Raw genomic sequence first — 18426 nt, forward strand, 5'->3', positions numbered from 1 at the left:
TTCAGGAGCAGGCAGCAGACAAGCTCTACTTTGCCAAGAGAACTGCAGAAGGGCACAGAGCCCTGGGGCCTGAACGAGCTGAACAGTACAGGTAACAGGCTGGCAGAAAGAAGCAGCAAGGAGGCTTTGCAAGAGCCTTTGGCTTGGAAGCTCCTGGAGGCTTCCAGCTGCAGATCACTACGTCTGGCAGGGAATTCTTAGAAAGAGCAAAGATTTCTAGTGTGCTGAAATAATACTCAGCAGACCTGAACATGTGCATCCACTTCATTAAAATTCAGTACTCGAGTTCCTCCCTCTTTTTCTTTCCTGGAGTGTTTTCAAACATTGTTTTCCTGCATAGCTGGATAACTTGTGCAGGGCTTTAGTTAAGGTAATTTGAGAATTCTTTTATATTGAAAAGGTATAAAATGTAATCCCCTGAAGTACTTGATTTTCGTTCCATGACATTCCACTTTATCAACCTACTTCTGCTTTACCTCATTAGTATTCTGAGGGGTTGTCAAAGAATTATTATAGTTCAGAACACAAAAAACAGGTCTGGCAGCCCCCAGGGGATACAGGGCAGAACAGAACGGGGCACCAGCTTAGACCCAAGAGAGCTGAGCTCTTCTCCACAGGCCAGGGGATGGTAGACAAGCTGCTTTGTTTTGCAAAGATTGCTTCCTGACTTCCTCTGCCCTGACTTCTTTGGGGCAGGAAAAGTTCTTCTGCATTTGAACACTGCTCAGCAGAACTGGCACAAATGTAATGCAAATCAACAGCAGTGGAAGCAAACCATAATTGTAACAGAAAAATCCCCAGCAAAACAGTAGATATGACTGCCCAGGTCTATGTTGAAGTTACAAGTGTTGTATGCAACAGTACAGAAACAAAACTGCATTTCTGGATGCCCTAGAAAGAGACAGAGAGCATTTGGCACAGCACAAAGGCACACAATAATAATTCCATAGAACTCTGGCTGATTTCCCACCAGAGTAACAGAGAGAAGACACAGACTCAAATACAGGTGCCTTAGTTAACCTCACCCAGTGGCAGAGTGCAATTAGGTCTTTCTGACTGAAACCTCAAGATGGTTCTTCCCTTCTTCAACACATTTCCCTAAGAATGTCCTCACACCCACACCTCCAAGCCATGTGGGTGGGTGTGTTTGGGCAGCCCTTGCTGAGCAAAACTGAACACATCGAAAGATCAATGCACACAGCACCTTTTGTTTGTTCAGTCTTTGTGATTTACCTGCACCTGTCACATCAGCTGAGAAAGACCTAAATTCACCTACTGAGAATTCACTTCTAGGCTTGTGTCATCCTTACAGAATTTGATTCTCAATTTGGTTCTCAAGTAGCCAACACTAGAGATGTTCATTCAGCATTATTCCATGCTTCTATACCCTAAGGTCACCAAGGCTGTCATTCATGGTCCCACTCTGCAAAGGATCTTGATACATGAGCAATTTACTCCTTTGCTGGACATCGAACTCCAGGTAAAATTACTGTGCTGATCTCAGAGCTGAAAGGTTTAACTTTCAGTTCCTAAGCAAGACAGTTCACATCAAATTGAGACACAAGGCAATGCCCTGTGTATCTGCAAAGCAGAAGGGAAGAACCCCCTTAGACACAGCTGCTGTCTAATAACCATGTTTTAAGCAGAATGCTTGGGGGCTACTCTATTTTTATGCTTTCATGAATAAAATAAGAAACTAAAGGCTCTGGAAGAACACAATTATATAACATCAGAACAAATTCAACACAATCTGTATAAGCAAAACAAAAAAGAAAGCACCCAAGCTTTTTCCAATTGGCTATAGACAAAAACTGCCCTGTTGTCAACCTTCAGAAGTGATCTCTAGAGACATATGTGGTTTGGCAAGCAGGAATAGCACCTAACTAGTTTCTGCACCTAGTTGTACAGAATTAGAGACATATGGCAATAAACGTGGCAGAACAAGTGAACTCTGAAGCAATGACATTGATAAATAAATGCCTACACATTGGCAGATGGAGAAACTATCACAGCAGCAACTTGATTTTAAACAATTCATAAAAATCAGCCTGAACTTCAGATTTGAGGTATTTCCTTCAGTCCTCTTCTTGTTGGGGAAAATTCTCACCATAAAAGCAGGAAAGGTGAAGGTTGAAGGATGTATCTAACAAAAGATACCAGAAGCTGCCTCAGGGAGCAGACAGCAGGACTCAGAAGTCATTGATCATTTTTTGGCTCTTGTTACACTGCTAATCATACTTTTGGTATATCTTTTAGAAAGACATAACCAGTCATTCCCAAAAGGCTAGAAAAACAAGATGTGGAAAGACATCCTCAAGCTGTATGGCAGAGCCTGAAATGCAAGCACAGTGGAACACACAGACCTCTCTGACAGTGAATGGGAACTTGTGCTTGAAGCAACAGCCACCTTCTGCACTCATTCCTTTAGAGACCAGTCTCTTTCTAAGCAAACTGAGTATTTCCTATTTACACGCTGCAGACTGATTCCTAATCACTGTTAAATGGGAGAGATGAATGGAAAGCAAGTGATACTTTTATTCCACCTTTTGGGAGAAGGGGTCTCACTGTCTGGGGATCTCAAAGATTCTTCTTCCTACCAGCTCTGAAACATCTTCTTGTGTATGTCTTCTAACCCAAACCAACATTACAGTCTGTCAGATAGCAAGGGAATTGGTATTCATGAACTGGTATTCATCCCACTATAAAGCACAATGCAATGCCAAAAATTGAGTGCAGAATTTGTGTTACTCTTGCACATTAGGTGGTCTGCACAGACTCTTACGTCCCTCTATTTAGTCTCTTCACTGACATCTTAATTTTTAGGAGACTATGCATCTTTAGGCATGGCTGCAACTTGACAGCAAAGATTTTCAACGCACAAGGACTCCAAAGACAAAAAGAAATAAGACTTAAAGGTACATTTTTATTCTTTGGAGTCTACTTCCACAACAGTATTGCACCATACTGGCATTGCATGGAAGCATCACCTGTGGTGACCTTCTCAACTGGAAAAAGCCATCCCCGAAAAAACACTGAGGAGAAAATACTCCAGACAAACTGGGGTGGCCCAGAGCTAATAAGTCATCTGTATGGACCAAGTATTGCACTTTTTCAGGAAAACAATCCCTTGCTGCTGTTTTCTTTATGGGTAGCCAGGGGGATGGTCTTCATGCTGCAAACTGAGGCAAAGGCAAAAATTAACCCCTAGATTACTGTGATACAGAAGAAGATGAATTCAATTAAATTCCAATAAACTAACTAAACTTCATTGAAGCCCCTTAATAGTAGGCCAACTTTTATTGCAAAGAAACTCCCTTTCTCTTCCTGACACTTCATCCGTTAATATTACATGTATGATCTCACTTCTTTGCACTGTTTGGTTACCCACAACTTCAGAACTCAAATATCTGTAATACTTAATCTTCTCCTCCCACATCACAGGGTAATCAAGAAAATCATCAGGCAATGATTTTCCAAGGAGTGTTCATAAATCCAATCCCTGCATTAATCTGAAACAATCTGCAATAGAAATCGCTTTAGAACTTGTTTTACTTTCATCAGAATCACCATGGGAAAGCCATGACCTGCCTTCCACAGACCTTCCCATGGATCTGTCAGCTCTCTAAGTCTCTGCTATGGATTAGGCTCTCTGCTTCCCTACATCTGCTGCCCATGTAAGGTGCACAGCAAAGCAAGTGCAGCCACTAAGCCAAGGAGTCAATGGCCATCTACATGCAGTATGTGAAAATAAAGGTGGATCACCTTTGCATGGGTGCCACTGTGTTGAAATAAATGTTTTGTAATAAATAATAACAGCCACTATCAATCAAGACAGTGGAGAACAGATGGGAAGGAGGTTGTGTTAAGAGGAAGGACTCAAACAGGAACACATACTTTCTCTCCCACCCTCCTTGCTCTGGTAACAGCCCTAAATAAACTTTTGCAAATCTTCAGATACAGTGTGTTACAATACTCCAAGCAACTCTGGCTGCTTTACTACCACTGCATGAGATGTTAACATCTCCACAAAACGCTGCAACATCAGATTGTGAGGTTTGGAGCCCCCACACCTCTCTTATAGACCAACTCCTCTACCCAGCATTACAGCTGCTTCATGTACTGTCACCTTCAGGAAGGTTTGGCAATAGGTCTGATCCTGGAAGGAAAGCAGTCCTGATTAATGATGCACCTCAAACTCCTCCTCTCCTTGAACAAAAACTCAAGGCTACCTGAATTTCTAAATTTACTTATTTGTGTAAGAACATATTTCGTGTGGGAGAATATCAGGGATATAACCAGTGGAAAAGTTATTTCAGGAGATGGATCTGTGATGAGGACACGGGGCTAGAGGACATTGCCCAGAGGGCAATAATAGGGCTGTTTTGAGGTGGATCTACAATGATGACACTGGACTAAAGGACATTGTGCCAAGGAATGACAAACAGAACAGTACCATGACTGTTTAAAGACATTTTCTCGTTATGATGCAGTTAAAATAAAACCATCATGGAGTCCTGGTTGTATCTTTCCTGTAGTCATCCCCCTCCCAGTTTCTTCTTCCCATAACCCCCTAGGGCATTTTCCCACCATTTTTCTATTGTGGTCCCTTGTTGGTTGTTGTGTCAGGTTTCTTAGTGGTTGCCAAATAAGCATTCCTATTGGTCATTACTCCCATGTTCTGATTGGTGTGCTTCTTGATCCCTTTATTGTCCAATGGGGATCAGGGAGCCACCCCTTCTTCTGGAAGCTTCTCTCCTCTACCCTGTAAGGGAGTGCTCTACCCCAATAAATTGCTCCTCTTTCACCCTCACTCCTGGTCGTGTCACTGCTTCGTTCGATCACTGCGGTGTCTGAGGGGCTTCGGGATGTGGGGGCCGATCTCACTTTCCTTCAACCAGTAGGAAACCTCCCTACAACAGCCCTCAATTTTGTATTTAAATTTTTAAAACATGTGAATATTTATATGATGCCTGACATTCAGTCTAGTAAAATTGCTAAATCTCCAGGTTTCCACTCAGTGCTAAAAGATTAACATTACAACTTAAATTAAGATTTTGTAATAGATGTTGTAGCAAATTCACCTAAAGCTGCAGATTTAATGTAAGATGGTGTTATGTTTGTAACAATTTTCACCAAAGTAATCCAAAACTTTAAATAATTTCCAAATAACTACAAGTAAAAAGCAGGCTCCAGATTCTCATTTACACTAACATCATTGTAAACAATCCTGGTTGCACAGAAGTGCCTTTAAATTGGGTAAAAGTTATGGCCGTCTACACTCTTTGATCTTGTTACTCTTTACTACCAATTATCAATAACATGATCTTAGTACAACGCTGAATAATGAAACGTTCTTAAAAACACAGATAAAACTTTGTGCAATGATAGGGTTATGTTTGTGCCCCAAACATGTCTGGGCTCTGTCCCAGCTCAGCTGAAGTGGAGCCTGCATCTGAATCCTACAGGCTTCACTCTTAACTCCTAAAAATTCCCAGGAAGGCAGAGAGCATAATACCATGGCAAGAAAAGCGGAATCCAGCCCTTGAGACTTCCCATTATGCAGAGACTAACAGTATTACTGTCTGGCCTCAGCTGTCTTAAGTACAGCAGGACCACAGTGGTTCCCCAAGAAGTGACATGAAGTGAATTTTATCTTCCTGGCAGTGTGGGGGCAGACAATTGACAGCTATCAGAATTTAACTGGCAATGCAGATTCAGAAAGGTTGAAAACTACCATCTGGTTAAATTAGTATGTAGGAATAGTGAATAATAAAGAGGCTGAAAAATCACCTTGTGTTCAGCCCCAGATGTCAACATGGGGTGCTCCTTCCCTCACCACCCAGAAAGATGCCCTCCTATTAACACTAAATTGGAAAGACAGTCAAGAAAAACACTTCAATTTACATACTGACAAGTATTCTATAATACTGTAAACAGCCAAAATAGTGTGTTTCAAGAACTACTCAGCCTTCTTAAAAACAAAAACAGCCCTGAACAAAATGCAACAGAAACAAAAATAGAAGTCACATTTTAAAGTCAGTTATGAAAATGAGAAAAAGAAAAGAACAGCATGAACTACATACCTTAGCTATTTGGACACACCAGTTCAGCAGAAGCTGGGAACCAATGTTATCCTTATGTTCATGAACATAATCCAACAGGCAACCGTGAGGCATCAGCTGAGTGACCAGCTGAATGGTTGGGCTCAAGCAGACACCTAGGAGTCTCACCAGGTGTGGGTGATCCATGCTGGCCATGATAAGAGCTTCCTGTAACAGTAAAAGTGACCCAGTTACTCCAGTAACTCTATGCATAAGAAATTTCCCATTGAGCATCTAAAGAGGATCAGTGTCCCCTAAGTACCATGAATTCCTGTGCTGTCTATCCAGTGCTAGGCATAGCTGAAGAACATCCAGTCTGATGTAATGTACACTTGGTGTGCTGAGTCCCAAACAACAGAATCACACTATCTGCACAGACCCAGTCATGGTTCAGATCTAAAATTCTGCATTTCCCTACATTCCCCTGTCCTAGTACAGCCACAGAGACAAAGGTGTAAGTGTGACACACTTGACTTTGCTTAAAAGTCTCATTGGGCTTGTTTTATCTCCCATAATTTTGCTTCTTGAACAGTTGTGGTCAATCCATTAGGCATCACCTTCATATTGGGCAAGCAAACTACACCTCTCATGTATAGCAAGATGGTCAGTTAAGCCTTACTTTGCAAGGTATTTGAGGAAACTCTGCCAAAATATCCTACTGGATCAGAAAATTTATGTTCAGTGTTTATAGACTTAACCATGTAACATTTATATGTTGATTGATGGTTCCCCAAAGTTGCACCTGCAAAGAATCAGGAGGTTTAGTGTGTTCTTTTCGACTGTGTCTGATGCTCTTAAGTCCTACTGAAAGTCAGCAGATTCATTAAGCCCTTAGGATATGACCATGTTACCATCTCAATGACTGCTGCACAGCAACAGCTTAACCAGGGCTTGTGACAATGCAATAGCAGCCCAGGTGCAGTAGCACTCCTCCCTGCCTCCTGATACACAAGTAAATCACTACAGGAAACAGCAGCTTTCTGAATCTGAGCCTCTAAGTTCAGCTCCTCTTTCAACACATCTTAGATGAGTAATTTTGGTTTTTTCCACACTAGCTTTTCACACAGCAAACAGGAAATAATATTTTCTTTCTTCTAGAATTTGTCTTTTTCAGACCATAAGTTTCCAGCTACCAAGCTGTGTTATCCAGAAAGAAGGACCAGAAGGACTTAATCTTGGCTACACTCTTAAACCCTAAAGCTCATACCACTGACAAGGAACAGAGGAGCTTTTTATAAAGATCCTCCATAACTGTTTGAGAGGTAATGCAGCTCTGAGAAAGCTGTCCTTTCTCATTCACCAAGCTGAGTCCTCCATTTCAAGACCACTTCATCATGGCAATGGAATAGTGAAAAGGGAGATGAAATTGTGGCTTTGTAAAGCTATTTTGGACGGAGGGAAGGAGGGAGGGAAGGAAGGGAGGGAAGGAAGGCAGGGAAGGAAGGCAGGGAAGGAAGGCAGGGAAGGAAGGCAGGGAAGGAAGGCAGGGAAGGAAGGCAGGGAAGGAAGGCAGGGAAGGAAGGCAGGGAAGGAAGGGAATAAGTTGAAGCTGTCATATGAGGAACACAGCATACTCCCAATTGATAAAAGTTGGACAGTTTTTTTCCCTTACTTAGATTAAGGCGAAAAAAAAAGGTTCTGGCAAGTAGGCTGGGTTTGTATTAAAGGAAATTGCTCATCATAGTACAAAGAATATTTGAAACAAAATTGCAGAGTATTTGCATAATAGTTCTCTCTGTCTCTTTTTTTTTTTTGGTAAAACAAAAAGATGAACAAGACACTAATTGTAGGGGTTTTTCCCTTCCAATAAGAAAAGAGCAGATGGCCCCCACTGGGGGGAGTGACTCCTTCCTTATTCTTCCTAAATGTATGTGAAGAACAAATAAATGAGTAAATGAGGGCTATTTGATGGGGTGAAGGAGGAGCAGATCTGAGGAAGATTCTGATGCAACAAATTAGAAAAGGGATCTGAATTTAAGTAGGTTTGCTCACATTCAAATTAAAGTAGTTCCCACTCACTGAACTCTTAAGTATGGAGTCTCCTTGAAACAATTTTAACCTTTCTTCTGCTGCCCCTGAAGGCCCCCAAAATGAATACCTGTCAACAGGTGCACTATCCAGTTTCAGAGCAAAAAATTCCTCTGCGTCATTTTTCCTTTTTACCCCATTCATTTTTCTTCTGCAGATGCATAAGGGGATAGTACTCATTGTCCACTCCCTCTCTGAGGAAAGGTAAGAGTTTCCCCAAAACATGGAGCTGGAGTACTTTTCTTTATAATGAGGACTGATTAGAACAGAAACAAGACATTCTTTCTGCCTACCAAGGACCAGATAAAGCTTTGAAGCATGTGCTCCATTAGTCTCCAGCAACTTGCCCTTTCCATGTCTACTTGAGCCCAAAAGAAAGACATTTCTGTACAATAGTAAAAGCAAACAGTGCCATTTCTCTCATTCTGATGTTGTGGAAAAGCACATACTTTTGGGGAACAGTTCCAGGAAAAAAACAAAGTTGTTAATAAAGTATTATGGACTGCTCTGTAATGAATTGAGACACACAACAGAGAGCAAGGAAACTTTCATTATAGATCTAAGCTACTAATGGATACTAATTTAGCATGAATCCTGGATTCACATAGATTTCCTCATTAGTTAAATTATTGTTATTTTTGTGGAACTTGCTTCCACAGGAGACCTAAACTCGGGGCTATGTCAATCCGGCACAGCACAAAGGAAAAGAGATTGCAACTGTTCTGCTAGACCCTAATTAGACAAAACAGACAAACAACAACAATAACAGAAACATTATGACTTAGCAGCATTTAAAAAATTTGTTCAGCAAATAAGGAATACAAGTTCCTATTTCAAAATCTGTTTGGACATGAAAGACCCTAGAGCTACAGTTTCCATGGCACTTAGACACTCTGCTTTGTGGTTCCCAATTAGATTTTCTAAAACATTTGATCAAGCAAGGCACCTAAACTCATAAACTTGACTGGGTGGCACTGACATCTTTCAAAACCAACCTCTACAATTTTCTGAATCTTTTGGTGGCCATGTATCTGCAGATCTTGTCTCTACACTCAACTGGCACAATTACATGAATGAGTTTGAAATTGTTCCTATTCCAATTTAATGGAGAGGAAACTGAGGTACAGAAAAGCACAACCTACTATCCAGAGCCACGTGGGAAGTCTGAAGCAGAAGTGGGAACAGTGCAATCACTTTAACTGTCTTACCTGAAAAAAAATCCTTTGACAGTTGAAACATAAAAAGGATGGAGGGGAGAGAAATCATTAAGATACTTCATCTTTCCCCTAGGAGTCAGAGTCTTTCTAACACTGGCATCTGAGAAATGACAGGAGTGGTGACAGTTTGGAAAGGCCCCTCCTGGACATCAAGCGCCCTTCCTCATCTGTCTGCAGAAGAAATAAGTTCATCTCAGGGGTAACTCTCCAGCCAAGGCAAGTCTCCTTCTGGAGTTTCTGCATATTGTTTCTACTCAGGTATTACTGCAGCAGTGCATGGCTGCCATTCACAGCACAGCTGTAAGCCAAAGAGCTCAAACACAGAGAGCAAGACTTCTGGCTAGCAAGGAGAGACCTTATTACAGAAGGCAGCTAATCCTACAGGGAGCCTGACAGGGCCATTGCTGTCTTCCTCCAGGCTCACCACAGGTGACTTCAATTGAGCCTTCTGTGTTCAACTCAGCATTACACTTCTCAAATATGCTATTTGTATAAAGAAATGTTGATCATTCATCTCTTCTGCCCCTTTTGAATGTCGTATTATTGCTCCATTAAGCTCAACTCCTTGATTTATATACACAGGACTGCATTAAACAACTAAGTTAAACCATGACATAAATGTTATTTTAATGGTTCACTCAGATCTGCCTCCCATGTGCACTAAGTTACAAGAGAGCCTCCCAAACAAGGGTGAGTTTGTAGGTCCCAGGACCAAAACTATGACTCTGCCTTCTGTCAGCAGAGCTGTGTCAACAGGCATCTGAGGAAGTGCAAATGCAACTGGAATATCCCACCCAAACCCGTTTCCTGATCTATCCATACTCTGCAGTCATGTTTGAAATGTTTTTAATTTCTGAGAAGTAACTCAAAATCCAACTAAAGCAGGACTTTGATTTTGGCCTTCCAGAATGGGGAAGAAAAAACAATTCTCAAGACTGTGAAAAGAAAGTATGCTCTGAGTAAAACTTACAGCACATCTGGTAAGACAATATTTAACTTCCTCCTTTCCTACTGTCATGTGTTACTGCTAACAATTACAACTGACAACTGAACATAAATATTATCCAGCATGATGGTTCCTGAAGAGCATCCTTTGATACTGGTTTTGTTACTCTGACCATTTAGTTTCTAAACCTGTGGACTCAGCAAGGTGCATATGCCACTAGGAGTAAAATAATGCCATACCTATGCACATGTAAAAAGTTTATTCTCCACCCAGAGTGGCCCAGGACACAACTTCTCTTCAGCACATGTTTATTAATTAGTACAGCAGTCAAGTACATGGTCAAGCATTCCTGACCAGACTGTTCCTGAGATGCTGGAGATGGCACACAGGCAGCTCCTGTGACTCCTGGGTTCTGGAATGAGGAAGAGCTGACAGTGAGCTATTACCCTGCCAAGATCCAAAACCATGGTCTAAAGAAAATCTGGACATCAGAATCAAAGGCCTTAACTGCTGGAAGAGACTGTGGAACATGCTAACAGCTTGTGTCGTTCAGAGTCTTGTGCTGTGTGGTGGATGCCAGTGCCTTCTAAAGCAGCACAACCTCATCTGTTTGAGGCCAAAGAATTCATCTAACAAGAGAATTAGCATTTGAAGCAATACTGATTATCAGATTTAAATATCTGGCAGAAGAGAAAAGAAATTCCTTCTGAAGGCTTATTCTTTATCACATGAGCTTCCTGAACACGTCCATACCACACAGAGCACTGGGAGACACTCACCTACAGGTAGCCAGTGTTCCCTTCCAGGGATCCACACACACCTGCTTCCCTCAGAGCCTGTGCAGGAGAAACACTTCCTGTTCCACAGAAGTATCACAGATCTGCTACCCCAGTTTGGCAAGCCCAGGGTAAATTTTACTGCTCCTCTTAAGCCAGATGAAGATATCCATCTGATAAAGAATTCAGTAACCACAGACAGTCTGAAAAATCTCTGATTTCCTAACTTTCCACTTCTAAATGTTCTTGCTATAAAATACCCTCCAATAAAGCAAAACAAAAGAAGCCAGAAAAAAACAGCCCAGCTGCTTTTCCTAATCATGGTCGAGTAAATAAATGTACTTAAATGCTGACTTCATACTACATTGTGCATTTTTCTGCAAGCACAGCTGTGCTGTGGTATGAGGAGAGATACCACAGTGAACATACCACTTTTTAAACTAATTTTACAATTCTTTTAATGACTGGGACAAACACCTGTCTGGAATGCATGTCTGACCTGCTGCAGGGCAGATTCAATTACAGTCCATCAATACCTATTATTTGTCTGCTAGGTCTTAGAAATTTTTCAGGTTATAGCTGACTTAGCCTACACAGTCTGCACAACTACTTAAGCTAAGAGACAGCACAGATATACACTTAACACTATATATGCATTGCTGTATTTTTCCTATGCAAGATGCTGTTTTCATGGCTTTAGAGCACTGCTATACTTCAACCCTTGAGCTGCAAATTTCACCACTCAGGCAGACACTCTCTGAAAAGCTTCTGTGGAAATGTATCAGCCAGTTCTGAAAATGAAATGAGAGTTGCAGCTATAAGGACCAGCAAAGGATATCACAGTCCCACAATGGAACAGCAGCAAACAGAGGCAGGGCAGTAACAGCATAAACTGCCACAGCTGGTTTTCTAAGAACCCTTCTATAGTTATTAGGAGAGACACATTAACATGGCACTTCTAGGGGAGAAATCTTAGTTGGGACTTGGCAACAGCTTCTATAACCAATTTTACTGCTGTGTAATACAGTGAATACACTTGAATGCTGCAAGGATGGAGTCAGCCCTGGGGTTACTGCTGCAGGACTGAGCTTGTGCAAGTATGGCTGCACATCCTATGTCGTAAGGAAACAGGTTTCTGTGACTGGACCTTGGCGTGAGACAGTGACAACACTCAGGTTGTGTACAATATTTTCTCAACTTCTCTCTGGAGAAAGACGACCCAAGAGCAAATGAACAAAAGCATTAAAAAAGAATAATCTTTCTATACATTTATATCCATACTCCAAGCATAATGTAAGATGAAGGTCTACAGTAGGCACAGGTTCATCAAAGATTGTGGCACTGAAGTGTCACAGTGGACACCCAGGTACAAATCCCATATTAACACTCACATGGCCAATTGTTTTTCTATGGGGAAACACAGAGTGTGGCTGGCACAGCAAGAAATAACCAGGTATCTAAATAAAGGCTCTGCCATTAAGGAAGTCTAATGAGCTATGTTAGCCAGAGTTCTGCACTAACCACCACCTCCATGAAGTTCCCTTCACACTTGTTTTGCTTCAGGAAGCCACATTAAGAAAGCTGTAGGTGACCAAACAGAGAAGAAAACAGTATGAGCCTTGTTTACATTGTTTTCTCAGTGCCAGGACAAACACCTATGATTAAAGAGGCTACAGGTTTAAAATGGGTCATTTGGACTTGATATCTTTTGGATGTGAGAGATTCAAACTTTTTTGAGTTTAGTTTTGAAGAAGAGGTCTGCTGAGTAGTAAGTGGAGTCAGACTGAAGTATAAGTATTCTGCACCATTAAACATTGAGATGAAGTTATTTCTTCAGAAAGTTCTGGAAATCCATCTGTCAGATGTGTAACTACCCTGAGAACCCTCTAGGATGAAAACTAAGAATGAAAAATAAAATTCTGCATCAGAGACCATACCCTGTAGTCCATCATGCACAAATGTGATGGAAACAGCATCAGGCAAGTGCCACTTACTTGGCTCCTATCAAGCTAGTGTCATTGGGAGAAGGTGGCTCTGGATCAGTGTTCCAAACTGCATTCAGGCTGCAGCCTGGTGATCAGCAAGGCATGGTACAACACTGGAGTACTGTGCAGGGCTGGTGTGTGGCTGTTTTCTGACTGCTGAGTGGGTGCACAGCCTTTTCTGGAGGTGCTGTGTGTGTGCTGCATTTCTCAGAACAGGCAAAGCCCTCTGAGACTCCCCTGTCTGTCACAGCACTTGCACACAGCAGAGGGTACATAATCTGACTGACTCCATGCTGCAGAGGTACAACCTGCATTGTTGGCATTGAATTCAAAGGCAAGTGATTGCCCCATGCAATTTGAATGCATCAGAGAGATGTCCCACCTTCCTCCAAACACTTGAAACTAGCACAATTCAGGCATTTGAAAGCCCTTCCTCTTGAAGGTGATGCTTACAGACCGCTGGGTCAAATATTCAGTGCCCACCTTAGGGAAGTAGAAGGTCCTACTCGTGCAGGAATGGACACCTTTATGCACTTACAGAAGAAAGTCTGGCTCACTATATATTTTGGAGCGACATAAAATAAATCAAAAGAAAAAAAAAAGAAGCAGCATTCAGGCCTGTGATCCCTGTCTTGCAAACACTGAGGGCATGGACCACCATACTGACTCCAGGAGGGCTCAGGTGCTTAGACCTAAGTACATACTCAAACACTTGAAAATACAGGGGATATGTTTTGTAGAACCCACACACCGTATGTTTCTTACTTATCCCTGCTTTCTAGCAGTTAAGTATCCCAATACATCAGAGCCTGATTTAGCAGAGGAGGAATCTCAAGTCTTAAGAAACAGACACAACAAACTAAGTGAAGATTTTCCATCAAACATTTGGTCAGGTGCCAGGTCCCATCAGCCTTTCTGTGAACCTTGCCCAAAATCACTGATTAGGGTGATAAGAAAGTCCATTTTCAGTTCACTTTTATGCTTAAGTAGCCAAGAGCTCAGGATCTCAACAACCAGAAATATTCCCATTGAAAGCTGCCAAGAGAAGTAACAGTGGGTTTCAGGCTGGAGATTCCCCTGTGCAGACCAGGTGTTAAGTGGTTTAACAGTTCACATACCACTTAGTAAAAATACCATATAATTCTGACAGAGGTTTTACTTACAGTTTGTGACACACCATTATTTCAGAACAGTCTGTCAAAAGTGATTTGTTTCTTACTATTCTGATGTAACTAGCAAAAATGTTTGAAGTTTTAACTGTAAAATCTAAAACCCCCATCATTTCAGCAGTATTTGAATGTGACAGTAAATAGTCCTAGTCCCTGACTCACTTATATACATTTTCAGCCTTGGCTGCAGATTCCTTTCAAAAGGAGGGAGTGTCCTAGTTCAGCAGGTGGGACCAGTTTATCTCTGTGTGGGTGTGACCAAAGCTAAGTATTCTAAACCCTCTATTCATTTCCCATGAACTGTTAACAATGGACCATTTGCAGCAGCTGCCCTGGGCACACCCGACCCCTCAGCATGTAAACTGGGTGTTAAGGAAGCCTGTGAGATAAGAGCTGTGGTAACTCCCCTCCAGGAAGTTGTTAGCACCTCCACACTCAGTCTGAGGGGCCGTGTCTGTTAATGGGCCAGAAACATTAAAAAATACCCCATCTATGACACAGAGTTAGATCACCCACTGTAGAACCCCCCGCCCTGGGAGAGGTACTGGGTGTTCCCACCTGCACCTGAGGGTATATAATCTTGGGATTTGAAGACCTCTAGGACCACTTGTCAGATCCAGAGGACCAGAACCTCTACCAGACTGTGACTGTCATCTGTACTAACAGGTTTTTTCCCTTCCTTTTATTTTGGACTCAGCGGAACCATGTGGGGCTCAGCACAGGGGCTAATGAACACCATTCTGTTCGTGCCCCGGGGTGCTGGGTTATACTGTTTCGCTTTGTGTCATTGTATTTATTGTAATCTTTTTATTAAATTGTAACTCTGACTTATAACCTCTCCTGAGCAAGGTTCATTTCTCCTGCTGGTTTACCTTTAAACAAGCACAGGGAGTTATTGCTTTTACTTTTGATTTAAGGTGAATGATGGTGAGGTCTTAAAAATGAATGATAGATAAAAAGATCTATCAAGTTTTCATTCCTTTCTGAGGGCTCTTTGGGCATTGTTTTGCTCTTTTCTGTTATTGCTGAAAAACTTGAATTTATAATCACACACTCAAAGCTTCTTTCCTCCTCAGGATTAATTTAAAGGGATAGGATCAGACTAAAACCTGGTTTCATCAAGTGTATAATCAACACTAAGAATTGTGTTAATCAGCTATACATTTTGCCTGTATTGCAGGTATTTCATCTCTCACTACTGAGATTTCAAATCAGACTCATCTCTGCATTTCCCTCATCTGCATTCAGCTGCCCCAAAGCATCAAACTCAGGGCCCAAATACTGCAAAGGGATGATATTTAAAGAAAGTTTCACTGGACTATGTGGTTCACAGTTAATTTTTTTTTTCTGAATAGGTGATCATCAGTGACCCACAAAGTCCTCAAAGCTGCCTTATGTTCCCTGTGTCACAGAGCTTCCACATCACTCTGCTTGTGATCTTCTCCTCAGCTTCAACTATTCCTCCCACACCACCTTCTCTACTTTCATGCATAAAGTGTTTAATATTCCAACTTGGATTTGACAACATTCCTGTCTAATAAACATTGTCTGACACTTGAAACAACTCAAAACAAAAATTCACCAGAGTTCATTCAGAAAAAGACAAAAACAGGTGCCTCAGTCACTATTACATTTCAAAAAACCCCATCTTCTATTTGGGGAAATCACTGCAATATACCTCCCATTGAAAGGCTTCAGTAGAAACTCTTCATTTTAGTTTCAGCAAGTTAATAGATGTATTTTACTGTGAAATATTTGTTAGATACTTTGCCAAGAAAACAATTCAACAAGGAAATTAATTTTCTCTCCTCCTTTCAAACATCATTTTTCCCCAAAACATTTTTATTGCTAAAATAACTTCTCAGAGGACTTGTGATTTTTGCAGGTGACTCTAGCCACTGACCTAAAACAACTAGACTTAATTTTAAAAAACCCAAATTATTGGCTTGGCTTCAGAAAACAAGGAGCTAAATTATGCTTTTATGTACACGAATCATCCCACTGAACTCCAACAAAGGGCACTGCATTGACAGCAAAAGCACCCTCAACACCAAAGAATGTTCCCAAATTGATTCAACCTGGGGCTGCCTATCCACTGATATTCATCAGTAAATCAAAGCCCATAGAATTACCCATAGCTGGACTGTGCTCCATGTTCCTCTGCTTCACTGAGGTTTTACACTTACATCAGATCAACTGTACCTCAACTGTTTCCTACCTTTGCATTGACTCTGCTTCATATCACAGATTTTCCCTATGCAAGCCCATCAATGAAAGCTTTTGAAGCCTTTAATAAGCAAATGCAACTGAGCTGCAATTTGCCAACAGAGCTCAAAAGTACATAACTGTACTTTCTTAAACACGTCTGTATTATTTGTCATGTAAAGCATGAAGAGAAAAACAGACCTGTGTAATTCTATTTTGTACAAGGCATATTTGATTCTGTAATTAAAAGCCCAATATTCCAAATGAAGCAGAAATCTTCAAGACACATCTGAAATCCCCTTACAAGTAACTAAGATCTGTTCTCTCTCATTGCTAATACACAATTTGCCTTTAGATGAAATGTCATCCAATTTCTTTAAAATACTTGATCTGGGAGAAATCACTGGTAACGAGAGACATTTGAAAAGAACATTTAGATATTCTCAATGGATAAGTAGAGAAAACAGCTTTGTCTGAAAAAAACCCTCTCACGTGGCATTTGCTTGTTAAGTAAACATTCCAAGGCAATTTAAAACCAGAACATAATTTAAAATTAATTAAATAATTTGAGTAATTTGCTTAGAGGTTGGGAGATCTGTGTTGCAATCCAGAATCTCATCTATAAATTGTTATAGTAATAATTCCTCTACCCTTTATCTGTCGTGCCTATCTGGGACAAGCTAACCATACTTTCAACAGGTCCATATCACAACAAGAAGTAACACCAAAGTTAATGTGGAAAACATTGCTCTGCAAAACCTTTTTACATCTGGAACTACAGTTCCAGTACTGGAGGACAAGGGATTTCAAATGAGCAATTGTTGCTCCATGGGCTGTCAGCACCAGCATGATGTCAGCTCTATCTTTATTCCAGTTATTGCAGTGACATCTACAAGGTACCGGCAGAATATTACAAAGATTATCAGCAAGCCAGTCAGGTGCCAGATTTCCCAGTCTTATTTTTCCATTACAATTACAGGACAAGCACCAATAGGGACAGCTGACTATCACTTGTAAATAATATGTACATGCAAACAGATGTTAATTACTTTATAAAACTGTGACAGTTGCCAATGTATCCGAGGTGTCTGGATTGATGCTGAGACATGGAAAACACTTAATTGTTGAAGGGTTATCTGCAACAAAGCACTAAGGGAGAAGTATTCCAAACTATAGTATCTTCAAGGTAAAATATTTCAACAGTGATACTTCAAATTCAGCTCCTATAAGCCTGTGCTCCTGTACCCTTACATTACTATTAAAAAGGGTCACAGCATAAGTATTTTCATGTATAAAACAGTTTTGTATTTTTTTTCTCACTACAACACAATAACCATTGTTCTCCCTTAGCTTTGAATTGACTTGGCACTTTAGCAGCATAAAACCAGGAATGACAAATACAACACATTAATCCTCCAGGGCCCTTTGCCCTTGCTAACTTTCTGCATTGAAGCTGATTTGCATTTGCTGGAGCTCACCCAGCCCCATCACCCAGCTTTCATGAAAAATCTGATGTGGAATACCCTGCCCATCCAACATGGAGCTGAATCACAGATAAGTGATAAGTCTGTATTGGGTCCAGTCCTGTTTAACATCTTTATTGATGATTTAGATGAGGGGACTGAGTCCATCAGCAGCAAATTTGCTGATGACACCAAGTTGGGAGGGAGTGTCAACCTGCTGGAAGGCAGGAGGGCTCTGCAGAGGGATCTGGAGAGACTGGAGAGATGGGCTGATTCCAATGGGATGAAGTTCAACAAGGCCAAGTGCAGGTCCTGCCCTTTGGCCATAACAACCCCCTGCAGCACTCCAGGCTGGGCACAGAGTGGCTGGAGAGCAGCCAGGCAGAGGGACCTGGGGGGACTGAGGGACAGGAAGCTCAACAGGAGCCACCAGTGTGCCCAGGTGGCCAAGAAGGCCAATGGGATCCTGGCCTGTATCAAAAATAGCGTGGCCAGCAGGCCCAGGGCAGTGACCCTTCCCCTGGACTCTGCCTTGG

At 41.5% G+C, this 18426-nt stretch overlaps 1 protein-coding gene across 2 annotated transcripts in view; it reads right to left on the reverse strand.

The window, feature by feature from the left end:
- The window catches only part of ERBB4 (erb-b2 receptor tyrosine kinase 4), a 657056-nt gene that overhangs the window by 100606 nt on the left and 538024 nt on the right, over positions 1–18426 (reverse strand). For both annotated transcript variants that reach the window (XM_071561781.1, XM_071561783.1), the window contains exon 20: positions 6084–6269. In XM_071561781.1, the coding sequence (XP_071417882.1) occupies positions 6084–6269 (186 nt within the window). The remainder of the gene's footprint in view (positions 1–6083; positions 6270–18426) is intronic.

The sequence above is a fragment of the Pithys albifrons genome, chromosome 8 (assembly GCF_047495875.1).
Source record: "Pithys albifrons albifrons isolate INPA30051 chromosome 8, PitAlb_v1, whole genome shotgun sequence".
In the NCBI taxonomy this organism is placed as follows: domain Eukaryota; kingdom Metazoa; phylum Chordata; class Aves; order Passeriformes; family Thamnophilidae; genus Pithys; species Pithys albifrons.